This window comes from Procambarus clarkii, chromosome 70 (genome assembly GCF_040958095.1).
Source record: "Procambarus clarkii isolate CNS0578487 chromosome 70, FALCON_Pclarkii_2.0, whole genome shotgun sequence".
NCBI lineage: Eukaryota > Metazoa > Arthropoda > Malacostraca > Decapoda > Cambaridae > Procambarus > Procambarus clarkii.
In genome coordinates this window covers 27115326-27137637 of record NC_091219.1, presented here as the reverse complement: position 1 = coordinate 27137637, position 22312 = coordinate 27115326, and the positions used below count along the sequence as shown (strand labels likewise).

The 22312-nt window shown below is 43.8% G+C and overlaps 1 protein-coding gene across 4 annotated transcripts; it reads right to left on the bottom strand.

Moving 5' to 3' along the window:
• Nucleotides 1-5777: 5777 nt before the first annotated feature.
• LOC138356084 (microtubule-associated protein 1A-like) lies at nt 5778-20005 on the bottom strand. Of its 4 annotated transcripts, none has more exons than XM_069311737.1 (4): nt 17727-20005; nt 14844-15006; nt 13500-13598; nt 5778-5882 (listed from the first exon to the last, which is right to left on the bottom strand). In XM_069311737.1, exon 1 carries the CDS (start codon nt 19964-19966, stop codon nt 18431-18433), a length of 1536 nt encoding a protein of 511 aa, XP_069167838.1. In that variant the 5' UTR covers nt 19967-20005; the 3' UTR covers nt 5778-5882; nt 13500-13598; nt 14844-15006; nt 17727-18430. The 4 variants fall into 4 exon arrangements, with proteins under 4 accessions (XP_069167838.1, XP_069167839.1, XP_069167840.1 ...); XM_069311738.1 differs by having other exon boundaries at nt 5778-5876; XM_069311739.1 differs by lacking the exon at nt 13500-13598.
• Between the last annotated feature and the right edge of the window lie 2307 nt (nt 20006-22312).

Sequence of the window (22312 nt, the reverse complement as noted above, 5' to 3'; positions counted from 1 at the left end):
CTCTTGGTCGGGTACATTATGTGTTATGTGGTCTCTCACTTATTAGTTACTCTTTGTGTCCTGCCTGTTATATCCTAGTGTTATATAATTACTCACATTTGCATTCGGCCTTAATTCTAGTACCAGTTAAGCTTTACGTTTCTGCAGAATTCGTTTCCATGTCACTATAGGCTAAGGTCTCATAATTACTACGGGTGTACCTTTTAAGTTAACTCTAGTCCTCGGACTTGGAATTGTTACTGTTAATTCTTACTTTATATATTTACATGTTCTGCAGAATTTAATCTTCAATAAACTTTAACGCCCCATGCTGCCTGTATCTTTCTCCCCCTGGACAGAAAATATATATTGAATGCGACGAAACCACATTGTCAAAAGACCTTTTCCCACCAGACTACGCCGAGTACAAACATCAAATGATTACTCGAAGCAAAAAGAAAGAAGAAACACCAAATTGAAGAAGAAGAAGACACCACCTGAAGACAGATTGTTTCCACCTTGAATGTTGAAGCACTGCCACCGCCGCCTTCCAGACCCGCCTCCAAGCCTAGCCAGTTGTTGGGTTGTTTGCAGCATCGACGTATTGCCACGCAGCTGGGTTTAGCCCTGGCACTTTTTTCTTCAACTTCAGCATTTCCTCTCACCGACTACTCTTCAGCTGTCCCCACTTCAAGGCTCGCCCCAATGGGCATCTTCTCCTGTATTATTCAGATTCAGATTCAGATTCATGCGTTCTCTCTTGCTACAGCCTCGCTCCGCTTCACAAGTCAAAGGAAAAATTTTTTTGCTCCACCGCTACAAACACGTTTCGCTTCGCAAGAAAGAAGAAAAACTTAGGATTTTTGTGTTCTTAGGACTTCAAGAAACTATGGAAACTACGATTGCAACCCCGAGCACAGCCCCCACCCAGGTTGAGTTTAACTCCATGGGCCCTTCAACCTCACATGCTGAAAAGCTAGGGTCGGTCTACACTACTCAACTTTCTCCAAGGTAAAGTGGTATCTTATGTTCTAGTTGAAAAGCTAGGTTCCTCCCAAGTGTCGGCGTGTGCTCAGCGCTGTTCCCCACGTGGCCTGTAGACGTTCCAGCCAGGACATGCCTAGGCAGGGCATGTTAGGCTGCCCCAACCCCATTTGTACGACGATTATTACGGAATTCTTATACACCCTTGCCCTAGCCGCTAGCTTGCCAGAATTATAGTCTGCCGGTTAAGCCCGGGAATTTTTATTTATCAACGGTGCTAGTTTGCCGGAATTTTGTCCGCCGGTTAAGCCCGGATCATTTTATGTGGCTCCTAGCTGTGGATTACTTATATACAGACATTCTTGTTGCCAGAATTCCAGACATATTTTGGCCAATTTTTTTTTTTTCTACGGGTTAGGCATAAAAATTTTAATGCAGCCTCCTTCGCCGCCGGATTTTTAGATTTTTGTCTGCCGGGTATGCCCGGAATTTTTTCTATGCAGCCTCTTTCGCCGCATGCATGGTCCCCGCTGCGTGTTTGCCAGACCTTGGCCTGCCGGTTAAGCCTAACAAAATGGAACAAGAACCCGGCAATGTGATGTTATAGTGGCCAGAATACGCTTGGGATATAGACGTATCTGGCAGCTTTCTCAAAACCCAAATGTCGAGTACACAATGTGTCAACTTTGTGAAAGAGAAAATATGCACTCCCTTGAACATTATATTGTAGAATGTCCCATACTGACTGACTTTCGCCCTCCTGGGCTAAGGTATGCTGAACTGTGTAATTACTATTTGAGTACTGGAACACTTGATGATATATTGGACTTGTACCCTAGATTGACCATGTAACGTATCAATTATGCAATGAATGTATGTGATGTAACTCTATAACCTGAGCTTGTGAAAGCACCTTAATCACCTTCAGTGATTAAGTGCTTAATTGCACACTAGTTTCTCTATCAGTTATCTCACCTTGTCAGAGTAAAAGAGACAAATATATGTGTATGTATGTGTGTATGCATATGTCTGTGTGTGTATATGTATGTGTATAAAGTATATGTGGAAGCTGATCAGAATTCCATTTCACCTTTGTAAATGCACGTTAATGACACTATGTAAAAGACACATCGAACACTTTATGTAGGGCATACGTAAATCTGTGTATTTATGTAGTTCAAGTTCAAGTTCAAGTATGTTTATTGAGATAAGCAATAAATACATCTCAAAGGGATAGAGTAGCTTAGGCTATTTCTACCCCCCTCTACTTCAAGTCCCTCAAGGGGCGCACAAATTCAGTGAGTACAAATAGACATATAACAGTACAAGAATCCCATTTTACATTGCAGGGTAATACAGCAAGTACAGCATATAATTGTTACATTCTTGGGGCAAAATTCTTGTAGCTCCTAAGTATACTGTCTATTATACCATTATCACACATCCAAACAATTTGATGTGGTACACTATTTATTTCCTTATTACTATATTTTTCAATAAGGTGACACTCTAATACATAATGTTCTAAGGTGTGGGCGTACGGCATACTACATAATTTACACTCCTTATCTTTTTCACTGACATCAACACCGTATTGCCAGATATATTTATATCCTAATCGTAATCTCATGTAAATTGAATCCTTCCAAGTAGACTTTCCTTTACCATAAGTGAAGGACGAATTTGTATTTATTTGTCATTTATTTGTATTTGTCATTTAATAACTATATGCCTGTTAAATAGAAGATTTTAATTGTTAATAGCATTATATTGTCGTTTTAATATGGAACACGTACACATATGCGAAACGTCTAAAGCTGGTGTCCGAAGTGGTAAAAATATTAGTGTGCGATGTTGACGATGTACGGAGTGTCTTGTATCCGAGTCCATAGGAATTACCGTTTGTCCTGGCGCCATCTATGTTTTGACAGCAGTACTACTAATGTTCCCACGTTATGTGATGATCCCTATACGGTTGCTACGGTCAGTTGCTCTTCTATATATGTTTATGGACAACGTAGGTGATTTGAGGCAATTTGCGGCCAGAGTGAAATAGTATCCACGCGGTGAGTGATGGAGGAGGATATATACTGCTGTGTACTCGACCAGCGGGCGAGAGGTAAGTTATATCGAACAATTATGGGGAATATATGGGTTATTTTAAGCGTAGAATGTCAGGTAACCAGTAACTACACAGATGGGGTAGTGTTTTTTTAAGTCTTTATTTACTAAAGTGGAACATTACATTATGCCTTTAGCAGAACAAGTCTACTGGTGTGGGAAGTAGACGGGTTTTATGAAAGTATTTTACCTAAATATTTGTATTTGGTTAACTAGTTCAGCCGTTACCAGGGAGGGTGTTCCTTTAATCTAATCTAAAAATTGTAGCCGGACAAAGTGATGAAATAAAGAAATTGAATAGAACGAAGTGGTTTGCCAGGGTGCTTAACATTTAGTTTAGTTCACTTACTATGCAGCCCATGCTTAAAGAATGCAAGTTTATCATATTGAATTTACCGTAGTTTTACTGCATTTAATATACCGTTTTTTACCCTATTTAATTATGTCGGGTAAAGGCCGGTCGTGGAAACTTCCTAATATAGCAAGTTTTAAAGGAAAAGTTTGAGTTAACTTTAACGCTTAAGTTAGTGACCAATTAGCTTAGTCTATTGTGAGGAAAGTTACTAGAATCTAACATTATAAGTGCCATTTCTCTACTCTATTTGAGAAACATGACTAGATACATGAATCGCATAGTTTTATTACTAAATGTTCATGGATTAGGTTGCATAGTTGAGGAAATAGTTATAAGGTTTGTGATTTTGTGTACCTTGACTTCAGCAGAGATTTTGATAGTGGGCCAAAATTGATAGGGGCTCGGATCATTGGGAATGCTGACTGAAGTTGATTAGGTCATGGCTATACCAAAGGAAATTATAAATGGGGTTAAGTTGGGAGAAGTGTTGTAAGTAGTGCCTAAAAGCTCTCCTTGGACCTCGGTTATTCGCAAGATTATGGTTTAGACTGCAATAGTTGCAGAATTGGCAAATAAAAAATACGGATGCCCTATATAGTTAAGACTACCAGATGCAGTTTAATGCTGACAAATGTAAGGTTTGGGGGCTAGGTAAAGATGAGATAGATGGTGTAGATTGTTAAGAGTATTAAATTTTTTTGCAGGTGGTAAATTCTCCTGGAGCTGGCACTGCTCTCCAGCCTGGGATGTTGATTGGTTAGTCTTCAACTGCCTCCCAACATGGTAGTGAGGTCCTGAGCTGACATGCAGTGAGGAACGTGGAAAGCTTCCTGAATTGGCACATGGTATGCCTCCCTTTCAAACCAGCAGCTGGCACAAATGTTCCAGCTAACATCAGAATAGTGGAAGGTCCTGGCAACAAAGAGCTGCAGGAAATTACTTGCAGATCTTCAGTAAGTAGTGTTGTGTACATTGGAATTAGAGGGTAGAAGTTAATTGCTAAAAACCTATTAAATATTAGGGTATGGAAGTCTAGGCTTAGGCTAGTGTGTACCATATCTGCAAGTTTAGTCCTTTCAGGAATGTATTGAATAGTGCTATGTTAAAATTGTAATGTGGGGCATTAGATCTTAAACAGCATAGTTGAGGGTGTTTTATTAATAAAATTTTAATGAAATATCAATCTTGTTTAGTTAACATTAAATGTTTGTTAAATAAGCTTTAATCTATAAATGTATAACTGTTAAGGGTAATCATGAGTCAAAGTTAATGGCAGGAAAAGTTTTGTTCTAAGTGATGGTATTTTTCCCTTGAAAGTAAAAAAAATATTCAATGTTTACTTTAGCTTGGTTTTAAATTTATATAGTTTTCCAGAATGTGGTTTGGAAAGTCCAGAAGTCCCTCTGTCAGTTGCTTAAACAGAATCAGGTGAGTTGTAGTAAAGGTTAATCTGAATAGATTTGCATAAAAGTAAAAAAAATAGTAATAACTTAAATATAGCATTGGCTAAAGATAAATGTAAATTGCCATTGAAGTGCAGTTGTGGATAGTTTCTCAAATGACATTTATTGAAACTTGGCAAATTGATGCCATATATTTATATTGCTAAATTAGATCTTTACTACTGCTACTAGAATATGTAGGAAAGGTAAATTCCTTAAAGAAATTTTTCCATCTGAATTTGTAAAGCAAGATTGGCTTTAAATCTGAAATTAAATTGAAATATTTTTCAGGTGAAAGTGATTATGATGCATGGACTGGCTAGGAGTGAGGCTCCTTTACTCTGCAAAAGGAAAGCTACCAAAGTGGGTGAGTTTGAATTTGATGTTTTAGCTATATCAATGACCTAATCTTAATTCTCTTATCTAGTCCATTTATAGGTGTGTAACCATGTCCTACTGTTACAACCCACAGGGATGATGCAGTTTGTACTGATCCTACCCCATTGCATAAAAGGGGACCAGGCAGTCCTGCAGATCTCCCTGGCTTGGCTTTTTCAGAGCATTGCTCTACTACCCATCTACTAGATGGACTAGATTTGCATAGGTTTAGGGACCCTTAACAATGGTTACATTGTTAATTCTCACAGGGCTTGTTTGCTGAATGGGTGGATGCATCTAAAACTTTAGTGCCTGGCATGCATTGTACAGTGCTTACAGTAAAGCATATGTACAATGTGTTGATGGCACTAAAGTGGTGGATGTAATGCACCCATTCAGGGAACAAGCTCTGCAATAAAACCAGAGTAAGGGATAGGCCTTGCTGAGCCTATCTTGAAAGATAGGATGTTAGGATTTTGTGGGCTTGTTATTAGGCATTGGTGATAATAAAAGTAGTGTCCCTGTTTAATGTTTATTTTTCTTTTACAGGTGATTGTCTCTGGAGTTGTCTTGGCCTTTTGGATCTTCTGTTCATCTAGGAGCATCTGTCCCACAACCTGAAACTAATAAATATTAGATGTATTATAAATACTATATGTAAAACTTATTAAATAAAACTATTTTAATGAAACTACTTTATATACCTTATCCTGAAATTATGCTGGAAATTGTTTACTACTATTGATGCAATGTTTAAACATCTGAAATTCTTTTACTTTGAAAATAAATACTTTGTAAAATTTACACCTATTTGTAACTTGTTACATAGGTGCATGCAAAATGCATTGGAAAGATGTAAAAGTGGACTACCTATTCAATTTATATGAACTAACAAATATTGCAAATTAGTCTGAAATATTAAAGTGGAAGACACTTTAGTCAATATTTTAGTTTTCATATTTGAAAGTAAATTTAAAGCTATGCAACGCCTAAGCTTTGTGCAAATTATGATTAAATTAAAGATCAATGTTAAATTTACAAACAATTAGAAAAGTGACACTGAAGCATCTATACAACCTGGTTTTCACAAAGTCTTTGGTCACTTAAATTTAATCAAAGCTCTTAAATGATTTGTCTGCCAAACTAAAGATATTCTGAAATATTTTGCCTAGATTAAAACCATCATTGTTTGAAAGGGCAAAACAGATTACTGTCAATTAGTTTGACCTAACATCTGCAAGGTCCTGAAGGAATGGAATTTTTTTTTTTTTTAAACTGTTTGCTAAAAACAAACCCTGCCTAATGAACCTGCTCATTTTTTTTTTTTTTTAGAAATGGTAATTGCAACATTGCCAAAGTACCAAATGAAAGACCAAGAAGCAACAAACAGGTACATGGTAGAAAGGACAAAAGAATGGTTACGAGGACCCTTTCATTTGTTAAAGAAATGACTGGGAAAAATGCTGTCATACCACAGGGGGTCTTAACCCTTGTCATATACATCACTGACATTAATCTAAATATTACCAACCACAAAAATTGCTGATGTTATAAAAAAAAAAATTATAATATTGAGGCCTTAATGCAGATCTCTAACTCTACAAATAGTAACAAGACTGGCAATTTCTTAATATAAAACAGAAAAAAATCCAAGACCTTGCACGTGAGCCAGAACAATCCATATCACAACTACAGTACCACATTAAAATGAAACAACAATGAAGGTAATTACCAAAAGAAGGCACCAAACCAGGAAGGCCATGTAGCACCATCAAATTGCGAAATAATCAGAGGGCGCTAAATAACACCAAGAATGCCAATACGTACGAGAACAAAAACGCATAAGGCGAATGATATCAAAAGTATCCGATCCACCTAGAATTCTATCGAGGGACAAGTGACTGCGTGGGACGGTCGGAAAGCAAGAGACACGCTCGTCCTGGAAGTCAGGACATTCAACAAGGATATGCACAACTGTAAGAGGGACAACGCAATTCGGACAATAAGGAGCAGGGCGGCGCTCCATTAAGTGACCGTGGGTTAAGCGGGTATGACCAACCCACAGCCGTGCCAAAGCAGTGTCCCACCGCCGGTTATGGTGGTAGGAGGAAGGCCACGGGGACACACTAAGTTTGAGAGTACGCAGCTTGTTACCAACCACAGAGGACCAACAACCCTGCCAACGGGGAAGAATGAATAACAGGATAAAAGTCGGAATAAGGAATACCTTTACGGGAGATGGGACAAGAACGGATAGCTTCCTTAGCGGCAGCATCCGCAAGCTCATTGAAACACCAATATGGCTGGGAACCCAGCAAAACTCTACTGATTTAAATTTACTAGAAATAAGAAACAGCCAATGTTGAATCTCAATGACCACTGGATGGACTGGATTAAAGGACCCTAGAGCCATGAGAGCACTACGAGAATCAACTACAACCACAAAGGAGGAATGAGAATGAGAAAGCAAGAGACAAAGAGCATAGAGAATAGCATAAAGTTCTGCCGTAAAGACGCTAGCCTCCGAAGGGAGGCGACACATGTAAGTACGGTCAGGAAAAACAACAGAGTAGCCCACACCATCCGCAGACTTAGACCCATCAGGGAAGATGGAAATAGAGTGGGAGTGCGAAGAAAAGTGCTCAAGGAAGAGGCTTTTCAGAATTGTAGGAGGGGTAATGGCTTTAGTAATACAAGTCAAGGACGTACAAAACTTGGGAAGGGGGACTCTCCACGGAGGTAATGAAGGAACAATACGAGGAGAAACATTAGAAATATGAACAGAAGGAGAATCCTGTAAGCGAGATAACTGGACAGAAAGTGGGAGACAATGAAGAGGAACAGGAACCACAGGAGGAGGAAAAGTCAATGCACGACAGAGGCGAGAGGAAGGATGTTGGAAGGACCGCGCAAGATAGCGAAGACAGTAGCGATCACGGCAGTCCTGAAGAGAGAGAAAGCCAGTGTCAACATACAAACTAAGGGCGGGAGTCGAACGAAAGCCACCAGAGCCGAGACGCAACCCAGTATGGTGCAAAGCATCAAGATGGCGAAGAGTAGGAGGAGAAGTAGAAGAGTATGCAGGGCAACCATAATCGAGTTTAGACAGGACGAGAGAGGAGTGCAAATAGAGGAGCGTGCGCCTATCCGCTCCCCAAGAAGTATGGGACAAAACCTTAAGGAGGTTGAGGGCCTTAGAGCATTCAACTCGGAGGCAAGAGATATGGGCTGACCAAGACAAACGAGTGTCAAAGACTAACCCCAAAAGCTTCGCGGAATCCCTGTACACAATGAGATGACCATAAAGCAACAACAATGAAGTAAAGGTCCTTTCACTAAGAATCTATCATTCACTGAAAGTTGCTGCAGTTAAAAATAAAAGAAAATACAAGTCCCTAGAAATAAACAAGCAACCTTTTTGACTAAGGAAAAGAAGGTAGTTATTCTACTGTATAAGTCTAAGTATTCACTTAGATAGCTGTATCCAGGCATAGAGGTTCCCCCCCCCCCTTCCCTTTCAGAAAAACATCTACTTTCGAAAAAGTTTAACATTGGCCAACAAAAATGATTCCAGAACTAAATTGCCTAATACCAGGAACAACTGAGAGCCATGACAAACACTGCAACCCTCTCCTATCCCCAAGTCTTATGCTATTTATGATCCAAGGTAATTTGAGATCCTATACTGTACTTCCTACAGACGAGTCTAGTGAGAGGGTGATCTCCTGGCGATTAAATTGAAGCACGATACAGGTGTCAACGAACATCAGTCAGCCCACTTGTCAGCACAGTGGATAACTAATGGATCTGCAGTGTTGTATGCCTCCCTGTGGCCATTTAAATCAATAAAACACAGGGTTGTGGCAATGTTTACAGCATAAGGCAAGGTATAGAGGAATCCTGGAATGCCATGTAATGTGTAGTCCTTGAATGTGCTTTAGGCAACCAAATTGAATAACAACATTTCTGGTGTTCGGCTATATAATCCGAGTTTCTCATTCGGTATAATGTTTTAAACCTAAATAGGAATTCACTTTAAAGGTCAATTTATTTGGAAAGTGCTAACCAGATTCCAAATTACTGAGCTCTGAAAGTACTACAAGGCAAGTTTAACCGAATGAGTGTTTGCCTATCCATACCCCCATGAGGTATGTGACAACACTGAATAAAGAAAGGGTCTTTGAGCATTCACTGTGCAGGTATTTGACATGACCAATATAGCCAAGTGTTAAAGATCATTCTAAGCAGTTCTGCACAATCCATATACTATCAATTAATATAATTGTACAATGGTGCTTGGTGGATGATATTTCCTATTAAAACTCATTGGACAACTGTTTGTATTAGACATTTTAAACCTACAAATGGTAGCCCTAGATATCGCACTACAGTATTAATTACAAGATGAACAATGTAAAATCAATACCACAACAGCAAAGGATGACGGCTTTTCAACAACCGACAAACACACAGGTCTAACACCAGCCATCCCGAGAGAGGACGTCCCAAGCATGTACACCCCACAACTTTACATCACCTTTGCTACCTCACGCGAGCACGCAACAGCATGAGGATGCCATACTCCCAAACCAACTCCATGCACTTTGAGGCTTTAACAACTCAACATTTAAAAAGTTGATTTAAAAAATCAAACACCTGAATTTTTCCCTAATTAAATTTACTAGGGAAATGCACACCAAGCCATGAAACTTACAATGAAGATGAACAAACTACACACAACTGTCACCAAACTTCCACATACCACCCCCTTCTCACTCCTGCCCTCCCTCCTTAGGTGCTCTGATTGGCTGAGCACCTGAGCCACCACCACTCACCTCTTGTTGTGAGAGCCTAAAGCATGTTTGGTTGCACTTTAAAAGTTCCTGAGTGTACTCGCCTAATTGTGAGTACCGCCTGCCCGGTTCACCATTTTGTTTTTCAATCTACCTCAATTTACCCCTTTACAGTCAAATATTATGCAAAATTCTGTTTAAGACTTGTCCCTTCTTAACTTAAATAACTGCTTTGGCCATCTGCAATCTTTCTAGGTGGGTAACAATGACTCTTGAGGCCAGAAAGGACTTATCAAACGGCGATCATAACAATACGGTACACACACAAAATCACAACCTGATATACACCAAGCAGAAAATCCACTGGAGCTGTGAGGCGACGTAAACCCTTGCTCAAGGCACTGGCAGCTGCATACTCTACCACAGTATATTACTGACTTTGTAAAAGTCTTACAACTGGATTTCCCCATAAATCACAGCAAGTTTTGAGGCCACTCCTTGAGTCAACGTCTTACGTAAGCCCTACAAGCAATCAGGTGAAGGCTGAAGCAGTTCAACACCATACGCCCCAACTTCAAATACTGTACACAGTTGAGAGGCGGGACCAAAACGTGATTTTCTGTGTGTGCCTGAAGTTGGGGCATACGGTCTTGCTTCACCCTTCACTTTACCCTTCACCGGCGTACTTCAGGGGTTTTATTTAATACTTGGACTGGCTTCAGTAGGGCCTCCAGACTTTCTGTGGCTTCACAAGTGTCACGTGAATCCCCTGCATAGCAGTGGAACTGCCTTTTCCCTTCACCTTCAATGCCTCTGCACTGGAAGTATACATCTACACCAGCCCAGAAGAGTCATCAGTCCTAACACCTCTCCATACCCCCCAGGGCCTGGCACGGCCTGGTACGACTCAGAGGCAAGCCGGGCGCCACTGCTAACTGGCAGTTTGTCCCCACAAACAAGCAGTTAGCCGCCTTCAACTGACAGTGGTACAGCTAAACACAAAGGCACCTCCAGCCACAATGAGCAGTTTGCTAGTTGACCAGATGTCCACCTCGTGTTGACACTGGATGAGTCATCACCACCGGTCTATATAAAGAGCGCTGCCTCCCTGGAGAGGCAATCTCTCCCTTAGTGCTCTAGGATCACCTTCGTGTCTCTAACCCGTCGTCCGCTTCCAGCCAACGTCGTGTGACTGATGCCATGGTGGTATGGTAGCTGTCTTCAGAACACCAGTATATCTTAATTCTTTTATTCATTGCTTATAGTTTATTTTTTGCATTTAAGGTCATACTAACTTATTCACCTTTGCATTACATGATAGTCAAGTATTGTCATGTGTTATTTTTGTTCATTACTATTTCAGTAAATTGTTTAATTATTTATTTGATAATTTTCATTTGTTTCCACCTGCAACTTACACACTGCAAGGCCAATAGCAGCATTTCTTTCATTTATGTGAGGGAGAGCCATACCATCTTGGTTCAGTATAGCTGTGATACCATAACCCGTCACATAAGATATCCAGTTGTAAGACTTTTACCATCAGTGGTGGTAGAGTATGCAACTGGCAATGCCTTTGTTACAGGTTCGCTTCATCTCACAGCCCCAGTGGATTTTCTCACACATTTGAATACATGAAACAACTTTATTTGATACATTCCAAACCAAAGTACTGTACAGTACAGTAATTACCAAACCATCAAATGTGTGGGATAATCATAGTGCGCTAAATATCACTAACGTCGCCAATACAAGAACAAAAACGCATACGGCGAACAATATCAAAGGTATTGAATTTACCAAGAATTTTATCGAGGGACAATTGACAGTGAGGGATGGTCGGGAAGCAAGACACGTAAGTCCTGGAAGTCAGGACATGTAGAGACAACGGTTTGGACAATAAGAAGCAGGGCAGCGCTCCATTAAGTGCCCGTGAGTTAAACGTGTATGACCAATATACAACCTCGCCAGAGCCGTTTCCCACCACCGGTTACGGTGGTAGGAGGAAGGCCACGTGAACACACTACTCTTAAGAGCACGCAGTTTGTTACCAGTAACAGAAGACCAACAACCCTGACAACGGGCAAGAATGGGGAAATGAATAACTGGGTAAAAGTCATAATAAGGAATACCTTTACGGGACATGGGACAGGTACGGATAGCTTCCTTAGCGGCAGTGTCCGCACGCTCATTTAAGAACGCACCAATATGGGTGGGAATCCAGCAAAATTCCACTGTCTTAAATCTACTGGAGATAAGAAACAGCCAATGTTGAATTTCAACTACCAAAGGATGGACTGGATTAAAGGATTCTAGAGCCATGAGGGCACTGCAAGTGTCAACTACAAACACAGAGGAGGATTGACAGCGAGAAAAGACTTGATGAAGAGCATAGAGAATAGCATAAAGTTCTGCCATGAAGATGCTAGTCTCCGGAGGCAGGAGGCACAAAGGTGCAGTCAGGAAAAACAACAGAGTAGCCTACACCGTCTGCAGACTTAAGACCCATTGGTGAAGACGGAAATAGAGTGGAAGTGTGAAGAAAAGTGTTCAAGGAAAAGGTGATTTAGAACTGTAGGAGGGGTAAAAGTTTTAGTCATGTGGGTCAAGGCTTACAGAATTTAGGAACGGGGACCCCTCCATAGGGGCAAAGACGGAATGACATGAGGGGAAATATTGGTAACACAAACTGAAAGAGCATTTTGCAAGAGAGACAACCGTACAGAAAGAGATAGGTGGTGAAGGGGAACAGGAACCACAGGATGGGTAAATGTCAAGGCATGACATAAGCAAGAGTGAGGGTGCTGTAAGGACCGTGCAAGGTGGAGAAGACAGTAGTGATCATGGCGATCCTGTAGAAACAGGACGCCAGTTTCAACATACAGGCTTAGGGTAGGTGTCGAAGGAAAGTTACCAGAGCTGAGCCGTAACCCAGTATGATGCAGTGTGTCCAGATGGTGAAGGGTAGAAGGAGAAGCAGACGAGTAAACAGGGCCATAATCGAGTTTAGACAGAACGAGAGAGGAATGTAAAGAGAGGAGCAGTGTCGATTAGCTCCCCAAGAAGTATGGGACATGACCTAAAGTTAGTTAAGGGCCTTAGAGCATTCAACTCAGACATAAAAAATATGGGGCGACAAAGACAAATGAGTGTCAAAGATTAGCCCTAAAAGCTTTAGCAGATTCTTTGTACAAAAGGGGATGACCCCTGTTACCTAACAGTAAATAGGTATCTGGGAGTTAGCTGTTACAGGCTGCTTTCTAGGGGGGTGTGTGTGTGGGAGAAAAAAAAATTTAGTAGTTAACCACTGAACTGCTCTGTCTCCAAATAACACCCTGGTGCACAAGAAATAAATTCTTTCCAAAAAATTTTTTTCTCTTCTTATATTGTTAAAATGCAGAGTCTGATCACGGGGAAACTAAACAAAAAATATTGTATGTGACTTACTTTAGCTGCGATGGAGCTGGGAAGTTGAGCAAATTATGGGCGCCGAGCGTTGGAGCGATGGGGGTCTGTCGGCCCCGCCACCCCGTGCGACGGCAGTTGCTGCGAATAAAATGTTGCGCAATTATTTTGAAGTTTCTCATTCATTTCTTCCTTTTTTTTGATGTAATATTATTTAAAAGTGTGTAATTTGTGGAATTATATAATTCAAAGTATAGAACATCGCTATGCTCAAAATTATGGGCCTCATATATGCGACATATTCAACAATCAAACAGTGCTTTTGCTGTTATTACACTATATACACACATTGTATATACCCATCTACGTATGTATTCACCATAACGATCCACTATGTTGGTATGGTGAGCCCAAAAAACATGAGTGAGCTGCCACACCCTGCCAGTCCTCCCTCCCTCCTCCAACACATTACTCGCCAACATTCCTCCTCCCAAAATACTGTTATTGTGTTTATTACACTATTTACACACGTTATGTATAAGTATGTACATGTTTTATTCATGTACATACGTACATACTTGCCATCTCCTCACCTCTCTCTCTTCCCTACTTAATGCTCTTGCTTCCCTCATCTCATCACAATCGACTTTATAATGGTCCAGGACGGATCGAAATGTCGTCGTCTATTCAATTTCCAGTGTGTGGTTTGGTCAACAATGAAATCTTCATGCAAGATCTTATAAAGAAAACCCCTAGAACGAGTTCTGCAGATACGAAAGAGTTTAAGGTGGGTAGGGGATGGTTTGAGAAATTTTGAAAAAAGACGTGGTATTCATAGTGTTGTGAGGCATGGTGAGGGTGCCAGCTCAGACAAAGTAGGGGCTGAAAGATTTGTTCGTGATTTTAAAGATTTTGTAGATACTGTATTGATGGATATATTCCACAACAAGTGTTTAATTGTGAGGAGACATAGCTATTCTGGAAAAAATTGCCGAAGAGGACATACATTACCCAAGAGGAGACGTCACTGCCCGGACACAAGCTAACTTGGGCTAACTTGTGTCAGGATAGGCTAACTCTTGTGCTGTGTGGCGATTTGAAAATTAAACCCTTGCTCGTGTATCATTCCGAAAATCCAAGAGTTTTAAAAAATATATAACGTGCAGAAAAACTGTGATGTGGAGTCGTTTGCCCTGCCATCAAAAAATATCTGCAAGAGAAAAGTTTGACACTCAAGGTCCTGCTTCTCGACAATGCTCCTGCTCATCCTCCAGACTTGGAGGATGCATTGTTGGGGCCACTTTTTTTTTTTTAGGGATAATCCTACATGAGCCCTGAGTTTCTGGCTAATGTACCAATGACATAAAGGAGGAGTTTTCAACCTACCTTGTGTTAGGTGTGCAGAGGTCATTGGTTGAACATAATGTCAGGAGCAAAGGGGGGCGTTTGCCTCTTCGAACACAATTGCGACCATCTTCATCTCTTCGAACTATCCTAAATGCTCTCTTCACCTGTCTGACCAAATTGGGTGTCCAGACCACCTTTGAATCTGAAATTGTAAAATTAATAGCAATTTCAGAATATTCAGTCCATTTATACTAACAAAATTATACATACAGTACTGTAATTGAAATTTTACAGAATGATAAAGGCAATTTAGCAACTTTGTTAAAATGCACATGGGGGAAATACATGAAAATAGGTTAATATTGTTTGTAAGGTTGATGGGAAATGTTTATTACTTTTATGATTTAAAAGATGTATAGCTCTAATACTCCATCCTGGGTGCATTCCACCAGGTAATGACCACAGCAAAAGTTTTCCACGAGGCTCTATTGTCACAAACTTTTCACATTTTCAAACTTGATTCATCTTCCCCCCCCCCCCCTCGTTCCAGGGGTTTTCTTTAAAAGGTCTTCATGCAAATGCCTTGGTTTCTCACAAATGATGGCCTCTGAAATGCTATCAGAGGCCATCATTTTCTTGGCTTGAACCTTACCACTGGCTTTCTTGGGACTCATGGCAAGATATATCATAACAAATTTTATGTTCAAATAGCCAAAAATCCCAAAACAAATGTAATGCTTTACAAAGAATTCAGGCGCGATACTTACTAGGCAGGAGACACTGGTAAACTGAGGCGCGATACTTACTAGGCAGGAGACACTGGTAAACTGAGGCGCGATCACCATGCCACCACGCGCTAGGTCAGCCCATACGTATATCAACAAACTCCTTTCCCGAGGCAAAGTTTGTAACCCGATTCAAATTTTTCGAAAAAATTAGGCTCGTAACCCGAAAAGTTCATAAATATTCATTCGTAAGACGAGGTGTCACTATATATAACTAAAAAATTAAACTCATGATTACTTTCAACCCCCACCCCTTTTGCTCTACTCCATCGCCACCTACCTTCACCCCCCTCTATGATGTACTCTTCCATAGACACCTACCTTTGCCCCCCTCCTCCCCTCTACTCCTCCATCATCACCTACCTTCACACCCCCTCCCTTCTCCTCCTCCATCGTCACCTTCCTTTCACCCTCCTCTATGATGTACTCTTCCATAGACACCTACGTTCACTGCATATAATGCTCCCCTCTACTCCTCCATCGTCACCTACTTTCACCCCCCCCTCCGCTCTACTCCTCCAGGGTCGCAGACAATTTCACGAGTGTGAGAACTACGAGTTCTCTAACCACTCTCACACTCCTACTCTCTCACCAGTGAGGGGGAGGGAAGGAGGGAGGAAATGAAGGAAGAAAGGTGGGGGAGAGAGAATAGGCAGGGGGGAGGAGGGCCTAGATACATTTCTTCCATATAGATAGGTAGACTGAGGGAGAGCTGCTTGCCAAGAGCCCTATCAGACAGGCTTCCTATTCCTCAACCCTCCCTAATATGCCACATCCTGGTCAGGACAACTTGCTCGATTGTTATTCTTGGTGTGACTCGAGAACTGACCTCGAGGCGGGGCATGGGCATGGATTATCTCCCTGGGGCACGCACCTCCCTGCCCCAGCTCTCTCTCTCTCTCACATAATCTATCAAGGGTCTAACATGAGGTCATTGTGCCTACCAGAAGTGTATATGTCCAAGGCTGGCCACCTGTCTGGACCATTCAAATGTATAAACACGTAATTAGTCTATTAAAATTATATATAATGCTACAATTATAAATTAATTTGTTCATGGTCATTCGTTTATCAGTATTTTAATATGAGGTATATATACGCATGTATGTATACATTGACGTACACATATATGATTATGTGTATGGAATGATTATGATTATGTGTAATCATATATGATTATATCTAATGGAATGCATTAGTAAGTGATGTGGTGGAGGCTGACTCCATACACAGGTTCAAGTGTAGATATGATAGAGTCCAATAGGCTCAGAAACCTGTACACCTGTTGATTGACGGTTGAGAGGTGGAACTAAAGAGCCAGAGCTCAACCCCAGCAAGCACAATTAGGCGAGTATATGAGCGAATGCACATGTACACTTTCAAATGAATTAAGATACCTTGAGATACACAATGACTTAGTTTAAATAGTTTAAACACATTATGGTACTGATTTTGACATGCTGATGTCTGGAAGGGAGAGGGGGTGTGGGGGGTTATTGTCTGAGGTGGAGGACCAGAGGAGGGGGTCAGTGGAAGGATGGTGGCTGGAGGGATGCCATTGTTCTAATGGTTATGAAAACAATTATTGATGGCAGGAATTCAGTGGGTGTGTACTTCACCCGCACCATCACCATACTGTGCCCTGCTACAACCCCCCCCCACTCCACCCATGCTGTGCGGGGCGTATTACACATTATGGGATAACCGACTGTCTGTCCATTCCTGTCTGCTCGTTATGCTGCCCTTCCTTTTGAAAATTGTCTGCTTTATCGACTTCCTTCAAGACCACACGTTAGCCTCTTATCACGCCCTCTTACCACTCTCAGGGAGCCGGCTCTTCTATACAATAGTTACCACTCAGTCCCCAAGGTGAAAGAGTGTCCGGGCATATGACTTGTTACGTGTACTTATTTGCGATTCGTTTGGGCTGTCACGTGTGGTGATTAGTGTTGGGTAAGGCTAGGCCAGGTCAGGTCAGACTAGGCCAGGTCAGACTAGGCCAGGTCAGACTAGGCCAGGTCAGACTAGGCTAGGTCAGACTAGGCTAGGCCAGGTCAGGTCTGGTCAGGTCTGGCTAGGCCAGGTCAGGCCAGGCCAGGCTAGGCAGGGTGAGAGAAGTAAAGCGGCAGGTACTTACGTTTCCAAGAAAGTAGCGGCGGTAGTATATTGTTGATTTAGATTCGACGACATCCTGAAGCTAGTAGGTGGCGGCCTCATCGCTCTCGAACTTCTTGTTGTTGTAGGGGATACGAGGCACACCCAATATCCCCCTTACATTGATCACATCGCACACTAATATTTTTACTATTTCGGACACCAGATTTGTCTGTTTCATACATGTATAATTGTTCAATATTAAAACCACAATAGAATGCTCTTAACAGTTACAATTTTCAACTTAACAGCCATATTTTTTTTTTATTTTTATTTTTACATGCAGAGCATGCAAATTAAATACAATAAAAATACAGAATACATAAAGGAAAACAATAGACCACCGGCCAGAAGGGCCGACAGCCGAGCACAACAAAACAGCATAGCACAACAAAACACATACACAAGAAAAACATGAAAAATACAGCATACATCAAAACATAAAACAGAATACAATGGCAATCCAGCAATCACAGTACAAAACAACACCTCCAAAAAACAAAACACACAACAAGAGGCAACATGTAAAGCAACAGAAAATCAATACATTAACGCTCAGTAACAAAAGGCGAGGCCAATTACAAAAAAAAAGCAGGCAAAAACACGTCACTAAACACCGGCCTGAAGGGCCAACATCAAAAACACAAGAAAACAAAAGAAAAATAAAACACACAGCAAGCACACAGACTACGAAAAGATCTCATACTTGTCCGGCCACTCTTCCGCCGGGAAGCGAATACAGTACGCTTCCCAAAGTAACATAATGTCCTCCGAAACATGGTCACTATTGAGCGTACGAGGATCGGGCATTAACTCTGGCACACCCACAATAAAACACTTAGCCCGACGAATCCAGATGGTAGAAGGGCACCACGGAGCAGGACGCACACGGTCAACAATTTCAAAATGCAACGGATGGTCAGCATCCATCGCCACTCCGGAGGCCAAGATGAGAGGGAGAGGCTCCTTCCCAAGAGGCCGGGCAATGGGCAGCACACTGGGAGCCTCCTCAGCTGCCTCACAGGGCTCCTCGGCAACCACTGAACGTTGCACCTGCCGGGACCCCCCACGCTTGGCATCCTTTTTCAGCACCAGCTTGATGCCTCGGCTCGCACCAGGATCCACACCATCCACGCCCGTAGGAGCAACCACCTCCCACTGCGGAGAACCTTCTGCAGGAGAAAGAACAGGTGGTAAATTAGACGCACAATCATCGTCAACAGCCGACACATGGACATCAGCCACCACCAGCGTCGTAGAGCACGAGGCACCTGGAACCGCCACACCATCTCCCGAAGCTCCACCCGCGTCGTAGTCCTCCATATCAGCCCAAGCAGTAGAAGAGCGCCTAGAACGCTTGGGCACTGGCCGCACATCATCACAGCCGGAGGCGGACCCAGAACCACGGCCCTCACGAACCGGGCGAACCAACGCCCGTCGCAGTACTTCAGCAGCCTCGACCACATGGGGAACCGGGCCGCACACAACAGGATGCTCCGCAGCCCCCCCAACACCCAACACAGCCGGAACACCTGGCGAGGGCGCAGGACCAGGCGCAGCAGCAGGAGTCGAGGAAGACGCAGACGCACTCGGCTGAGGGGCAACAAGCACCGGGGGCATGTCGGGTGACGCAGGAGGGGCCGCATCAGCAGCGACTGGGACCTGCTCCACTTCATCTCCGGAATCCACGCCCTGAGGGAGCGGCGGGAAATCCTCCTCCCGGAATAAGTTAACAGGTGCAGCAGGTGTCTCAGAGCACCCGGCAGCCTGATGCCCCAACTGGCCACACCGGAAACAGGTACGGGGCTGCCGGGCATAATACACCCGAACGTAGTAACCCAGCAGCCGGACAGAAGATGGGATATCCGACCGCAGGCGCATACCTAATGTACGGACATTCGTCTGCTTCCCAGCATACTTCCCCGAGGACAGCTTGTTCACCCGCACACTGATGACAGCACCATACCTCCCGAAGAAGCGCCGGAGAAGGTTTTCAGGGAACTCCAGGGGCGCACCGTGCACACTGACATATGTCAGGGCACCACTTCGGTCCGAGATCGTAACTGAGCCGGCGCCATCCGGCAACTGCAATGAACGCCCCTCGTTCCGCCGGAGGAAGTCCCGATACTCCTCCTCCCCCACGAACTTAACAATCACCCGGTGGGCCGTAACAAGCTCAACGCCATACACAGCTTCCACCGGGACACGAAGCATGTCACACATAACTAACTCAACGGCCGGATAACCAGCCTTACACGTGAATTCCAGTCCCACGGAATTTACTCGCAACACAGGAGGAATAGCCAGGCCCCCCCATGGCAAAACGGCCACGTCAGCACGCAGCCAGGCAGGCAACAACACTCACTTAACAGCCATATAGTTGGCAAGAACGCCGCCCGCCAGTGCAAATGTCTCAGACCCTAGCAGCAGGCCTCCATGCTGTGCGGAACACCATGGCCGCCCCCTGCATAAGACCTGAGCAGCAGGCCTCAGTGGAACACCATGGCCGCCCCCTGCATGAGACCTGAGCAGCAGGCCTCCGTGCTGTGCGGAACACCATGGCCGCCCCCTGCATGAGACCTGAGCAGCAGGCCTCAGTGGAACACCATGGCCGTCCCCTGCATGAGACCTGAGCAGCAGGCCTCAGTGGAACACCATGGCCGTCCCCTGCATGAGACCTGAGCAGCAGGCCTCAGTGGAACACCATGACCGCCCCCTGCATGAGACCTGAGCAGCAGGCCTCAGTGGAACACCATGACCGCCCCCTGCATGAGACCTGAGCAGCAGGCCTCCGTGCTGTGCGGAACACCATGGCCGCCCCCTGCATGAGACCTGAGCAGCAGGCCTCAGTGGAACACCATGGCGCCTCCTGCATAAGACCTGAGCAGCAGGCCTCAGTGGAACACCATGGCCGCCCCCTGCATGAGACCTGAGCAGCAGGCCTCAGTGGAACACCATGACCGCCCCCTGCATGAGACCTGAGCAGCAGGCCTCCGTGCTGTGCGGAACACCATGGCCGCCCCCTGCATGAGACCTGAGCAGCAGGCCTCAGTGGAACACCATGGCGCCCCCTGCATAAGACCTGAGCAGCAGGCCTCCGTGCTGTGCGGAACACCATGGCCGCCCCAGCATGAGACCTGAGCAGCAGGCTTCCGTGCTGTGCGGAACACCAACAGGTCACAAGACCCAGAGACAAACATATTGGTACATCAACTCAAATGTTTATTCAGGTAAACGTACATACATACGAGTTACAAACATAATGTTGGATTTCTAGATAGAGCTAGTACAAACAATGCCTAAAGCCATTAATACGCACAGTACTAAGAGGGGAGCTATCTCGCTACGCGGTCACTTGAAGCGTCCCAATAGAGTAATGCCATGGTGCAAAAGGCTGTAACCGCCAGTAAAGTCTTACTTAACACTGGTCTTCTTAGGTAGAAGTTGTTCAAAGTAAATGGATGGTGGGGGGGGGGGGGATGGAAAGGAGAAAGGAAGCAGTGGAAGGGGTGAAGAATTAGGGCGAGCTTTGTGGAATGGGAGAGAGGCCGGGATAGCCACGTTAGGGAAAGGGGGGGGGGGCCGCCCTGTGGTTGGAAAGCTGAGAGTGATAGCTAGAGGGTTAACAATATTAATATGCCAGGTGTGGCTCGAGTGATGTTTAAAGGTGTGGCCGGGTCGATAAGGAATGGGTCAAGGGATGGAGGGATAGAGGATTATATACGGCAGATGTCTTGGTGTTGGGCACGGGGGAAGGTGTAATGGGCGTGCACCTTGTGAGTGCTACACCACATAATAAGGTTTTACTCCTTTCATATTTTTTATTAGTAGTTTTTGTGGCCTTCTCCCCTCCCCAGCGGTCGACGGCGCCATTGTTGCGGCGGCTGCGGAAGCCGCTTTGCTTTTGTTTCTTGTTGGAAAATCTTTGTTTATCTCGTGGGAGGCCGCACACGTGCTCCTAACGGGTGTTTATTTATTATTATTTTTTGTTGTGGCGGCAAATCCCAGCTCTTGGAGTTTACCTTTGCTTTCCATTGGACTGGATGTGTTCATCTCGAGCCGTGTTTGCCAGGGAGCACTTAGTGTGTGCTGACTGTAGGCAGGTAGGCAGGCAGGTAGGCAGGCAGGTAGGCAGGCAGGTAGGCAGGCAGGTAGGCAGGCAGGTAGGCAGGCAGGTAGGCAGGCAGGTAGGCAGGCAGGCAGGTAGGCAGGCAGGCTGTTATTGTGGTGATGGTTGGGAAGGTGGTGGCGGTGGTTAGGGGGGAGCGGGATGGTGGTGGTGGTTGGTTATGGTACTTATCTATCTATCATTACCTTTCTTGTCAGTGTACTCACCTAGTTGTGCTTGCGGGGGTTGAGTTTTGGCTCTTTAGTCCCGCCTCTCAACCATCAATCTACAGGTGTACAGGTTCCTGAGCTTCACGAGCTCTATCATATCTACATTTGAAATTGTATGGAGTCAGCCTCCACCACATTACTTCCTAGTGAATTCCATTTACTAACTACTCTGACACTGAAAACGTTCTTTCTAATATCTATGTGGCTCAGCTTCCACCTGTGTCCCCTTGA

Excerpts from the sequence above, each read along its gene's own strand:
- LOC138356084 (XM_069311737.1), bottom strand. The coding sequence starts at position 19,966 with ATGTGTGACATGCTTCGTGTCCCGGTGGAAGCTGTGTATGGCGTTGAG.